General features: G+C 41.4%; 1 protein-coding gene across 1 annotated transcript; it reads right to left on the bottom strand.

The window, feature by feature from the left end:
• Nucleotides 1-1,016: 1,016 nt before the first annotated feature.
• COQ2 (coenzyme Q2, polyprenyltransferase) lies at nucleotides 1,017-13,759 on the bottom strand. Its single transcript, XM_081021250.1, has 7 exons — nucleotides 13,483-13,759; nucleotides 10,419-10,585; nucleotides 9,674-9,795; nucleotides 8,558-8,643; nucleotides 4,597-4,730; nucleotides 2,695-2,883; nucleotides 1,017-1,583 (listed from the first exon to the last, which is right to left on the bottom strand). The coding sequence occupies exons 1-7, from the start codon at nucleotides 13,706-13,708 to the stop codon at nucleotides 1,386-1,388; spliced, it is 1,122 nt and encodes a 373-aa protein (XP_080877376.1). The 5' UTR covers nucleotides 13,709-13,759; the 3' UTR covers nucleotides 1,017-1,385.

Genomic DNA, 13,759 nt, shown 5'->3' with positions numbered 1-13,759 from the left:
GCAAAACGAATGCCGCAGAAGTGAGCTCGCTGTTGCTCTTTGAAAGGTGTACCTGCCACACCTTACCAACAAATGATTTCTAAGAACAGTTGTGCAATGCTTTCCTGTTCCACAGCATAGCTTCCTCGGTGGAGGGATGGATAACTCCGGCTAGTAGTCTAATTTATTATGATTTTTAAAGCCTCCGTTCACCGAGGAAAGGGCACTTATGAATGAAAAACCCTGTGAACCCTCTCTCCGGAGATCTTTCACTGTCTTGACACGTTGGCGCTAGAACCTTACTGGAAACAATTATCTTGTGGACTTAAGAACAAAGGTACTAAGTCACTTGTTGACTGCATAAGTAGCTCAGGGCTAATTCATCCTCATCTGTTAATTGGGCCTAAACAAGGATCTCTTTGATGTGATGCCAAATTAAGAGGGCCTGGTTCAAAGCAGCTCAAGTTGTTTTCTGGATGCCCTGCAGGAAACTACTAGAAGAGAAGCGGTATCGCTAGAGGTAGACGAAGTAATGAGCTAATTGGCAAATTAAGTTTGTCACCATTTTGAATTGTGGGTTTTCAATCTAGCCACTTAAATTGGAGCTTTCACCTCTGAAAGCTTGTTTAGCGTGAGTGATATTGTGAAGCACCTAGAACAACGACACTTTTAGGGCTTCCTATGGCTATGTAGTGGCTGTCAGAACCATCCTGCTTTAGAGGCTCACATCAGTTTGCACAGCTGGATGACAGGCACCTCTGCTTGCCACCCTGAAAGCACAGCTTGATGTTGTCAAGGACATCCTATTTAATGAGACAAGTTTTGAACAGCCATTCTTATCAAACACTGAAGGCTGCAGTTTCCCCCTGCCCCTCTGGAATGGCTGGCCTCTGTCAGAAAGAAGATGACAGATCAGTGTGCAGTATATCTGCAACCAGAGAACCAGCCTTTTCAAAAGAAAGAGCAGCAACCAGCCAGGTATATAAAAGTGTAGTATGCTCAAAACATTTTAAATGAGAACACCACAGAACTGAACATCACCTTGACAAAAGTCCCTTTATAGTTTGGTTTTGGATATCTAAAAATAGAACTATTTTACACAAATGAAGAATTTCATGAATCACACTATTTCATGAGTCACAGTTCTTATTTACAGTAGGCCTATATCCATAAGAGTTCTCACACCCAGTACAATTTTACAATGTTGAAGTTCAGTTGTAAACTTCTGCGAGTGCTTCCTCCTAAAGTTTCGACAGGAAGCAATCAAATATAGCTGATTTATTGCCACAGCTGTATACTGGCAGTGAGAAGTTTACACATAATAAAGATACACGTTTTTTAAAAAAATGTCTCATCAATAAAGTATTTTAAATACAGCACTAGCTGAAATCATGTAATTTTTTTTTTTAGTTGTGTTCATTTCCTTTCTGTAAAACAACTTTATTTTCTTCTGTACTATCTAACGTTTTCATTGTTGCTTCTGTATTTTTCCTTTTCTGTAAGTTTCCAAGAACAATCCCTATGAAAAGTATGAGTCCTACTGTGCGGTTAGAAGAGAACTTTTTCCAGCAATCTTCAGGCTTGTGAATATCCAAAGTGTATATCTGGAGAAGGAAGGGGGATATCAATATTAGTGTACTGTAATTCACACTTATAATTCGCCAAATCAATACCCTTTACTCAGTTCCCTCTTCTTCTTACGATAACTTTTTTGCTTCCAAGTTTTTTCCTGGACTGCCATAAATTCACCTGCTTTATAAAAATGCTATTCATGACTTTCTCCTCCCCAAGTTTTGCTGTGCTTTACCAACTTCTCTCTTCTAGATATCCAATGTTTTATTGTGTTTTTATATTTTGCTGGAAGCTGCCCAGGGCGGCTGGGGCAACCCAGTCAGATGGGCAGCATATAAATAATACCGTATTGGTCCAAATTTAAGCCGCACTCGAATATAAACCGCTCTTTTAAAATTGGAGGGGGAGGTGGAAAAAAGACAATACCCGAATATAAGCTGCTCCCTTAAAACTGGAGGGGGGGGGATTTCGAAAGGCACCCACCCAATGAAGCACAATCACACAACGAGAAACACACAAACAAGGCTTGCCCAGGGAGGGCTGGGGACGGGAATCAAAAGGGGGTCAACAAGCACCCGTCCCAAACAAGAACTCTCTCACCACTGAAGCCCATGTGGTCATCCGATGCCGAATACAGTAACTGCTTTGCCAGCGGCCTCCCCCTTTTCCCTCCGACGGCTTGGGGGAGGCGGGCGGGTGGTGCGCCAATGCCCCGTGCTGCTTCCTGGGGGTGGGAGCTGTCCCACTTTTCCTCACTTCCCCCTTCTTTCTGGCAGTTCGGGAGCCGAGGTCAGGATAGGCGCCGTTGTCCCGCACCCCCAACGGCCCTTGTGGGCAGCTGTTTCAGCAGCAAGATCTTAAGGTCGCGAATATAAGTCGTACTTTAACTTTTCAGAGTCGGAATTTGGAAAAAAAAGTGTGGCTTATATTTGGGCCAATACGGTATTATCGCCATCATCATCATCACCATCACCATCCCCTCCCTGTTAAAAACGTCATTGTATACCTAGCAAGGCAAGAAATATCTTTAGTGGATACAAGACAGAGCGGGTGCTTCAGCAGGTTAAGAACTGAAGCCAAGCTGCTAAAGCATCCATCTATTTCAAGCTTCCACATAAAGAGCAACACAATATGGGATCTAACCTGCTGAGCCAAGTGGATGCCTGCCACAGTCACAGCGACATAGTATGGAAAAGTCTGATCACAATGCATTCCTGCGGCAGTAAGTCCCGAAAGCATGATGGTGCTGAAAGCACTGAGCCATGGCTTTGTGTTTTCATTGAACCGGAGTGCTGTAGATTTCACACCTATGGCAAGATCATCTCTTTTATCCTACAAGGGAAGGAGTTGTTAATGAAAAGACCAGTCATGTGGCATTTCATAGACTTAGACAGGGAAGGATGGTGATTTTACGTGGAAGTGGTCTTTGTAAGAAGAGCCTGTGAGCATGTTGATCCTGGTTAGAGACCTAACCCAGCAATAAGAAGGCCAGAGAGCTGGAGAGAAAACACCAACCAAACCACAACCCCTTGGCACAAATGGGAAGGTGTTTATCAGTTGCTGAATCAGGTTCAAGGTTTTGAGGTTGATAATAAGAACTTTGGTCAAAGGTACTTAACAGACCGCCTCCCCTCGTACAGACCAAGTTTCATGGCTGCCTCTTGGTGATTGCACGGAAATGGACTTTATCAGTGGTACTTTATCCATCCTTTGGAATATCTTCCCCTGGATGGTTCATGTGGTAGAGAAAGTAGTCAGCTCTGAATGCCTCTTCAGGTATATATGGCTACACAAAGTTTCCTGGAGTCTTATTCCTAAATCCTGAAACTTTTCTCTTTGTGTGCACTGCTCAGTTTTATCTATGGCACCAAGTTTTACTCTGTTTTCTGTAGGACAATGTACTCTGTTTTCTGTACTCTGTTTACTCTGTAGGACAATGAAAACACGAACCACACGCCTTCTGAATAGTTTCTATACAAGAGCTCTGATTGCACTAAATAATGATCTCAGGGCCAGTTGCAAGAAATAGCAAGCAGGGAGTAGGAAGGAATGAGACAGGGTTTTAGGTTATGTTATGCCTTTAATAGGTTATGTTACATTCTGGAGTATGATATGTTTTTATAGATTATGTCTGAATAGGATGAGAGTGTTGGAGATACGTGCAAATGTGTATGTGAACCCGGTCTTTGGGTGGGTGTTTGATTTTCGTTGTTGTGTATACTGTGTATATACGGACAATGACAATAAATTTATCTTATCTTATCTTTCATTTAGCTTTTAAAGAGTTTTATTTAATTCTTGCTGTATAAGAATTTCTATTGATTTCCCTCGATTTGATGTAGAGGGAGATGTTAACCCACACATTTTGAACCAAATGAGAGTAAAATATTTCCTGAAAGACAACAGAGTGTAGAGGAAAAGGATATACGAGAATGCTAGAACATGAGCCACTACCAAGTAGTTAAGAGCATGAGCTACAAATTAAGGTGTTCCCCATTCAAAGCTCAGAACTACTTGCTGAGCAGCCTTATGCAAGTAGCCCTCTCTCAACCTTAGCCTCTCATATGTAATATGGAAATAATAGTAATACAAGACTGACTTCTTTTATCAAGGTTGCTGAAGATAAATGCACCTGAAGCCTTGGTGTTATTATTTTTGGATATTCTGATCATTTTTGGATATTCTGATTAATCATTCCTAAACTGTGGAATCAGCAGCTGCCTAGCTATTATGAAAACCAAAAACAAGCATGTAAATTTATAAGCAAATATTCCAAACCTCCATGGACACTGAAATCGTTCATTTTGTTCATTTACAACCTGCTTTTGTACCCCAACAGGGTTGATAAGGGCAAGTCACAATAACCGCCATAAAAACATCAACAATGAGAACAAAGAAACTATTAACAAATAAGGAGTTGTTCAAACAAGCATGCACAGTTTAAAACCTGCTTTGGTATCCATCACCCCATAATCCATCAAAACCACTCAGCACCAGTCCCTAATTTCCAAAGCCTCCTTATTAAGGAACAGGAAGGGTATATACCTGATGAGCATAAATAGTGTCGTACATTAATGTCCAGCAAACTCCTGAGAAATACAGGGGCAAGCAAACTGACCAGTCACAAGAGCCTTGGACAGCTGACCACCCAAGTAAGGCTCCCCAGTTGAAGGTCAGGCCTGAAAGAGATATGACAAAAACTAAAACAAAGAGTCTCAAATGCAGCAATAGTCTCTATCTATTTTTCAGAAATATCTTGCTCGTTCATTTGCAATGAGATTCAACATTCTTGTGAGGCACCCCGATAGGACTTTGTTTTCAGAATGATTCAACACTCGGCCAAACAGTTTTATTTTACTTACAAAAGTATTTCTACACTGCCAATTCATACAATGTAACATGGTGATGTACAGCAATGTATACAATAAAATATAAAATGCAATAAAAGCAGTACAAAAACCACCATGAAAATGACTGGCTGATCAAAAAGAAATCACAATCCCAGAATAGTAGCCGTGTTAGTCTGGAGCAAGAAAAAAGTAACAAGTTCTGTAGGCGACTTAAGAGAAACTGGCTGACTGCAGATGGAGCATGAGCTTTGTTGGAAATGATTATGGCTTTTGCCAAAATAAGCCAGCTAGCCCCAGACTTTACTGGCATCAGAGTTTTCAACCCAAAGAGAGTCAATTGACCACAAAGTGTGCGCACTAATACTAATGCAAGGGAGAAAACCAGGCACCGTCCCCCTGACCGTGTAAGATCTGCATCGCCATCAACAGTGAGAGAATGGGTGGGAACACGAACCTGCCAGAAAGGTGGCACATTCTTGTGGGTTCTTCAGCCCATCCTGGCTAATACCATAGGCTCTGATCCCCTCCTTACAAAGAGTAGACAAAAAGATAAACAGATTTCAAGCGAAACGGATTGGTTTTGTTTATCTTTGTTTTGATGTGGAGGAATAGGAACGCAGGGCTTCCCATGTTTCCAGCACAAGATTATATTTTCGTACAAAATACACTGACTTGGCAGGAAGAAAGGGACTCCAGTTCATAAACAGATTAAACAACGAGACTCTGTGAAAGAATAGTACTATTTCTTTTATTGTATTCTACGGAAGTGAGTCAGGCAGCTCCCAAGGAAAAAAAGTATCGCTTAAAGTCTGCCCGTCCCATTGGTCAACACTGTTTTTATTCATGGCAGAAAGCTAATCTCATTCCATCTGTTCTATTCACTGTTAGTGGCCACACAAAAAGGAGGGCAGGGTGGTTATGCAGCACTGGAAATTTTGGCAATGACACCTGGCTCATTATACAAGCCATAACGATGGAAAAATTGCACTTGCCAAACACTCCCTCTTCCAGAGAGACAGGAGTCCTGCCTTCGCTCGCATCTGATCAACCTGCTGGCATAATGTTTATTAAAAGACATATGCAGGGAATATAAATGAAATGGGGGGAGGGAACTGTGATAGAAGAGTGAATAGATTAGAAAAATGAAATCCTATACTCAGAAGTAAGTATGACAGGCTTCAATGGGCTTTACTCCCAGATCTTAAGTACTGCAGCCTTAAGTTCAGCATCTTACCCAAAGACATTAGCTGGGTTTTTGGAAAAATTAAAAGACATTAGCTGGGCAAGAAGACTCGGGCTCAAAGTATATACTGAATTTATTGAACAATGCATAACCTGAGAATACCTCGTAACAAAAGGTAGGCGCCACAGTATTTCTTTCAGCTGTTATTTATATATCACTAAGATTTATAGACTGCCACTCAAGCATATTATCAGGTTTAGAATAAAATATTTTAAACTACATAAACATAAGGTAAAACACATCAGCTCTAGGGCTACAGGCCCTATCCTCACTTACCTGGGAGAAAGTCCCATTGAATTAAATTGGTCTTACTTCTAAGCAGACAGTGTTAGGATTGTGCTGGTAGTCGTACACAGAATAGACCTACTGATATCAATGAACTTAAGTCAGTCAACTTAAGACTTCAGGGGGTTCACTGCAAGTATGACTTGGTTAGAGGCAACTAAAATGCCAGTATAAAACAGATTAAAATAAAATAAAATAAAATAAAAGGCTTCAGAAAAGAAAAAAGGTATTTGCCTGGCTCCAGAAAAACATTGGACTGGGCACCAGGAAAGCTTTTGGGGTAGAGCATTCTAAGGCCAGGGCATCAATACTGCAAAAGCTCCTCCCTGGTAGCCCCCTGATAAATCAGACAGAAGGAAAACCCCAGAGAAGGGATTCTGAGGAGGATCTCAAATGCCAAGATTCAAATAACTCCTCTTGTAATTCTGGGAGCCAAGACATCCTTCAAACGTCTGCTTCTTAAACAGTATTTCGCCAACCCGCAATACTGCCTTTGAATGACCAGAATTTCAAAACAGGTTTCCAGTGTAGCATAGTGACCTGCTGTTCAAATTAAAAAGAATTCAGAAATCCAACTGGATGCGCCTTACAAGTTTGGCATGCCGCACTAGTTCCTTTGTTTCCAGCCCTTTAAATCAAATGCCAGTAAAGAAATTAAGAAGGGAAATAATTAAAATATTTCAATTATATTGATTCACATTGCAGCTTCCCATCTTTCCAGTGTTCATTTGAAACATCTGAACTCATTAGGTATTACTATCAAATTACCATACTGTTTTCACATGCTAGGTCAGGTGGAGACTAATAACACAATACTCAGAAGCGAGCCCTTTTTAATTAAATAGGGCTTATTCATAGATAAGTGGGGCTAATACTTCAATACTAATATTTCAATACTAGTAAATAGTAATAGTAAATACTAATATAGTAAATACTAATATTTCAATACTATTAAAAAATACTAATATTTCAATACTTCAATACTTACTCATAGATAAGTGGGGCTAATACTTCAATACTAATACTACTAAGCCTTAGTTGTGCTTAGAGTAGATCCACTGGAAGCAATGGGAGAAGTCAGACTAACTCAACTCCAATTACTTTCAGTAGGTCTATCTACTCAAAGCACAACTGGTTTCCACCCATTCATTTGAACTTTGCTAGCCAAACTAAACATGCAAATATTAGCTTCCCTCCTTACAAAAGACTCTCTCCATGTATGGCTACCCAGACTTTTAAGATCTTACTTTGAGGTCCTTTCTGGAATGCTCCTATCAGGTGAACTGTGGTGGGAGGGAGCTGTTTTTGTAGTGGCTCCTCAGCTGTGGAATACTGCCCCCAGACCAGCTCACTTGGCACCTACTTTGATATCATTTTAGTGCAGAGACTTCAGCATTATATTTTTATCCCCACCAGGTTATGTTATACCGCTTTTATTGTAATAGCTGTTTTATTTGATATATGTATTTTAATCATTTTGACATTCTGATTTTGTAAGCCACACTGAGAATGTTGTTAAAGGGCCAAATATCAATACTTACATTATTATGAATAAAAAAAAATTCCTTCCAATAGCACCTTAAAGACCAACTAAGTTTGTTATTGGTATGAGCTTTCGTGTACATGCACACTTCTTCAGATACCCTGCATGCACACGAAAGCTCATACCAATAACAAACTTAGTTGGTCTCTAAGGGGCTACTGGAAGGAATTTTGTTTGTTTGTTTCGACTACGGCAGACCAACACGGCTACCTACCTATAACTATTATTATGAATGAAACTGTGTCTTCACAATTGTTATAAATCAGTAAGAGCTAATAAACATACAGAAACAAAGCTTGTTATTTGGCTAACGTTTAAGTATTGCCCACGGCAAAGTTTTTTTAAATCAGGTAATTCAGACTTTGAACACTTCAGAACTGGACAGAGAGCAGGGAAAAGTTATACAAGAGGCTGGTGCTCATTAACTCTCATGTTGCGATGAAGGAAAATGAAGAATGCTTGCTCAGAACAAATCTAGTCAATTCTGGCAAACAATACGATACACTGAACAGTCTGACCACAATCCAGTGTAGAGTTAAGCCAGTACAAACCCCATCTGAAAGAAAAAGCAACTTGTGAGCTCACCCAAGAACAGCTGTGGCCAGTAAGTTATTCTCTTCATAAGTGGATAAGTCACCACAAGAGATAAAGAAGCAGCTCCCAGAGCAATACTGCAAAGGAATAATAATAAGAAGAAGAATAACAATAATAATAATAATAATAATAATAATAATAATAATAATAAATTTTATTTATATCCCGCCCTCCCCAGCCGAAGCCAGGCTCAGGACGGCTAACAACAATAAATTAGTACAACATTCTAAAATCATTTCATTACATTATAAAAGTAATTCAAATCAAATTGATGGCAACCATTGGGCCAACCATTGGAAGTGGAAAGAGCATTAAGAAGTTGCATTTGTATTCTACCCCAACCTACTTCTATCATTGCAACAATTCACATTTGAAATACACTGAAGTCAGGATTAATTAAGGCCATAGCAATTCCTTCTCAATTAATGGTTCTGAACAGAACATTTTCATTACTTACTCCTAGCCTCGTAACAACAGACGTCGTGAACCACGCCTCTCCATTAAAAAAACTACTTTATCAATTATTATGTAACACTTTCCATGTTTATGTCTCCATAAGAATGGCTCCAGAAAGCACATCCATGAAGGCAGCAAGAATATTATTGGCACAAAAATGGAAGCAAGAAGAATTACTGACGAAAGAAGAATGGAGGATGAAATTAATGGACCATGCAGAATTAGATAAACTAACAGGAAGGATTCGAAATCTGCGGGACCAGAAATTCACAGAAGACTGGTGTAAATTTACAGATTATTTGAAAAGTAATTGTGATGATCAGACTACGTTTGTAGGTTTGCAAGACGTTTTGTAAGGTGAATTATTGGAACTATTGCAAAAATGGATAAAGGGGAGGATGGTTAGTTAAGATAATTAAAGGCAATATGAATTTAAGGAATGCATAAGAAGTGGTTAAAACGGTGGATCATCAGAGGTGCTGATGGAAGTCTAAAAAACGATTGTATAAGTGGTGAAGTTTTGTGGTATGTATTCTAATTTATATGTTAAAATTAATAAAAATTATTATAAAAAAAGAAAAGAAAGCACATCCATGAAAGCAAGCTTTGTAAGAAATGGCCGAAGCAATCAACAGCTCCTGTCTAACTTACCTGTAATAATTTAAACATAATAGGATGCATAAAGCCAAGCTCAGCTGTCCTCCCAGAAAAACAAGGGACTGAAAATTTGAAATCTCTCCAGCGGCCAGTGGTCGGCTTGCTGTTCTTGTAACCTAAGCACAGAAGAGTATTTCAATGATTGAATTATATAATCATATATACATACTGTTCCCAAGCCAGAAAATTTAGGTTTTAGTCACGCACCATATTTAGTCATCGCCTTTGGTGCATCGCACCCTCCTATTCACCAGAGGGCGTGTATATGCCACGAAGGCCAGGGGGACTAAGTACCAGTGAACACAATGCGGTTCTAGGTGAAGAAGCATCATAGAGCCACCATGGTGTGCTGTGCATGTTTACTCACACTGAACCTCAATCTACCTGGCGCAGCCCATCAAGCTGGCTGACACATTGCTGGTGATATGCACTGACAACAGAGCAGAGACTGAGAGAGATCCTGGAGGTGAAGGCAATTTTTAAGTTTCTCTTCACAAGGGTGACATTAAGGGACAGTGCTTTCCAGTCTCAGCAACTCAGACCGGCCCCTTAATTTGAGATGCACTGTGCTAACATATTTCAGTACAAAATCAGGTGCATCTTAGGTATTTAAAGCCTAGGAAGCCCGCATACAGTCTTCAATGAGAATATCTTGCGGGTGGGACTTGCTTTACAAAAAGGCAATTTACTTACTTAGCAAACATTATGAGCCTGCCTGCTCTTTTCAAGTCCTCTCTACCTTTTTGTCATAGTCTTGATCCCACATGTCATTGATTGTGCAGCCTGCTCCACGCATCAGGACTGCGCCAGCGCCAAAGAGTAACAGCATGTCCCACGCCGGCAGACAGCCTGGTTCTGCTGCAAGGGCTATACTCCAAGTGCAGGGTAGGTACAGCAGCCACGTCCCTAAAAATATAAATTAGGGTAGGAATTAGTGATGGATAAATATACTGTACATATACTGTATGTTCTTCTTGATTGGCATTGACTCATCTGGGTGAATGCAAAGCTTCTGAAAACAATAACTAGGACAAATAAAATATGCAAAAGAATATAAACATAAATTGCAATACTGAAAAACCCATGAGGAAATTTTAATCTCACAGGACACACTATAACCTTAAGGTGGCCAAATGGGAACAGAGGAATTTTAAGGGGAGATTGCTTCACAAAACCGATGAATTGCAATACATCAACAGGTTCAGTGCTGACACTTACAGAATTAACACTACATGTGTTAATTGACTTACTGTGCCAGGATGCCTGTGTTAGCAGCATGTTTGTTACTGTACACCCACAGCTAAAAATCTAACTACCACATTGGTAATTTTCTACATTTCATTTTCCTGACCTCATTGTTTACTATGTGGTTTAACCCACAGCGCCACCCGTGTCCCTGTTCAGAGCATAAGGAACACCTTAAATACACATCTCTTATCATGACAAACCATCCTCATTCGTCTTAGCGGAGGAGCAGTTTCTTCCATGCATTGCTTTGGTGGGCATGTGCAGAACTGCCACTTTCGTTGAAGTAAACGTGGAAGCTTCTGAAGACAGGATAGCTCTGCATTTGCACTGAAGAAATTTCAACAACTTATGGAATTGCAGGATTGAAGAGATTACTTCTGCATTCTGTTTCTTTGTTCTGAAGGTTACATTCCCACATTTTAATAACATAATTTAGAGGTTTCACACCAAATCCAGGCCCCTTGAGCATTGTCATCTAGCTAGGGATGAACAAATCTATCTGCCATCAATGGCCCTTTAGAATTGCTGTTGTTGTTTACTTATAATTAAATTCCTATGTAATTATGGAAGCCTCATTCCTGACCACACATGATCACTGTGGAAATGCAAGAGGAAGTAAGGGGCACAGAACTGGGAAGTAAGGTATAAAGAGCCTTCTTATCTACAAGGGCTGAGAGCAGATCTCTTGCACCTTTCTTCTTGGTTTCCTGCGTTACAAATCGACAACAGTTTAATTTCCCCACAAGAAAAAAGGAGTTATCTCTAAGGTTGTCAGCTAAATAGGGGGGGGGGGGGAAACCCAGACTGCTCTTGTGCAAGCTTCTACAGTGTCTTGATGTGCACAAATAAAACTTTAACATCTCTCAACATGCAGCTAGACATTATCTGCTGCTAACATCTATACATCAAGCTACTGTCAAAGGCAGAGGCGCAGCTTTTTCAAGCAGACAATCCTAGATATACCTTCAAATCAGCTTTATGTATGGGGCATGTAAACATGTAACTAAAGAGAATCACAAACAGGGACATGTTAAATATGGATGGGCAATCAAGCAGAGTAGTATTTGCCAAAAAAAAAAGACACACACATTTAAGTTCTTACGCTTCTCTCAGGGCTGTAATTAAAGCAACAAGGGGAGAACCGAAAGGTTCAATGCAAAAACTGCTGCGCTAGTCACAGTTCACTTAAACGCAATGTTAAGAGAGGAGTGAGTTTGTATCTGCTCTCCCCATGTCCTATTTACTTCATTTGGTAATGTAAAAGAACATGTGCAGTTTGTAGGCATACGAACATACAGGGCAGTCAGCAGGCACAATCCCACTCCCTCTTGAATGTTCAGATTAACATATATACTATCAAACAGAGGGGTACAAAGCTGCCTTTTACCAAGTAAGACCATTGGTGTATTGAGCAGCAGCTCCCCAGTGTTTCAGACACAAGCCTTTCACAGCTTTATTTGGAGACACCAAGGACTGAACCTGGAATCTCAGGCATGCAAAACATGGTGCTCTATCCCTGAGCTACTACTGTACAGCCCTTACCCATTGCTGATTCCTAACCTTCCCTAACGCGAATCGCGAATCACGTGGCCACTCCGCTTACAAGAGAGGCAAGCGATCAAGGTTCATTCACAAAGAAAAGAGTAGAGCTCAACTCTGCAGCATAATTTGCAAGATAATAGTTGTGATAATTCACCCAAAGCCGTTTACTCTGAGAGGAAGTTAGAAAGGGGACTGTGGCAAGAAGAACCTCCTTTGTATAGCGACAGGATCCGCGCCCCTTGCAAAGATGCACAGCCCAGCACAATCCTGCACGTGTTTGCTCAGAAGGAAGCCCCTCTAAGTGCAACCGAATTTATTCTCATGCAAACGTGCCTAGACAGCATCTTAAAAAGCAGAGACATCACCTTGCCAGCAAAGGTCCATATAGTTAAAGCTACGGTTTTCCTAGTAGTGATGTATGGAAGTGAGAGCTGGACCATAAAGAAGGCTGGTCGCTGAAGAATTGATGCTTTTGAATTATGGTGCTGGAGGAGACTCTTGAGAGTCCCATGGACTGCAAGAAGATCAAACCTCTCCATTCTGAAGGAAATCAGCCCTGAGTGCTCACTGGAAGGACAGATCCTGAAGCTGAGGCTCCAATACTTTGGCCACCTCATGAGAAGAGAAGACTCCCTGGAAAAGACCCTGATGTTGGGAAAGATGGAGGGCACAAGGAGAAGGGGACGGCAGAGAATGAGATGGTTGGATAGTGTTCTTGAAGCTACCAGCATGAATCTGACCAAACTGCGGGAGGCAGTGGAAGACAGGAGGGCCTGGCGTGCTCTGGTCCATGGGGTCACGAAGAGTCGGACACGACTAAACGTCGTGCCTTCATCCGGATAGCAACAGGCCCCCCTCCTAGACACGTTTGCACTTGACAGCAAGTGAACCCAGGGAAGTTCAACAGGGTCAGAATCGGCCAATCAAAAGCGCCCCGCGACTTCCCGCCCTCTTCAAAACAAAAAGAGGGGCGGAGACTAAGAGGCTGCCCGATTATTGACAAGCAGACTCACCAATAGGCTTGTCCAGCCTCATGAGGCGCAGGTAGGGCTGAGCCGGCCCGGGGGCCGCTCGCACCAAACCCGCCGCCGATAAAGTCCCGAGGGGCCGCGTCTTCTGCCCGAGCGGCCTGGGAGGCTCATGGCTCCAAGTACAGCTAGCTAAGACGCGGAATGGGGAGAAGGGCCGCCTGAGGCAAAGCGGCCCGGCTAGGCGAGAGAGTAACCTCGCGGCCGACATAGCGGCTCCGCCTCCGCCTGACGTCGCGGTGACGTCCCGTTTCCATAGCGA

Source organism: Podarcis pityusensis (assembly GCF_964106645.2).
Source record: "Podarcis pityusensis genome assembly, chromosome: 9".
Taxonomy (NCBI): Eukaryota; Metazoa; Chordata; class Lepidosauria; order Squamata; family Lacertidae; genus Podarcis; species Podarcis pityusensis.
This window is presented reverse-complemented; position numbering and strand designations above follow the sequence as displayed.

What these genes read in the sequence shown, in the direction of transcription:
- COQ2 (XM_081021250.1), bottom strand. Translation starts at nt 13,708, where the DNA reads ATGTCGGCCGCGAGGTTACTCTCTCGCCTAGCCGGGCCGCTTTGCCTC. An exon ending in GAGGCTGGACAAGCCTATTG is followed by an intron (nt 10,586 to 13,482) that starts GTGAGTCTGCTT and finishes TTATATTTTTAG; the next exon opens with GGACGTGGCTGCTGTACCTA. An exon ending in CTGGCCACAGCTGTTCTTGG is followed by an intron (nt 4,731 to 8,557) that starts GTGAGCTCACAA and finishes TATCTCTTTCAG; the next exon opens with GCCTGACCTTCAACTGGGGA.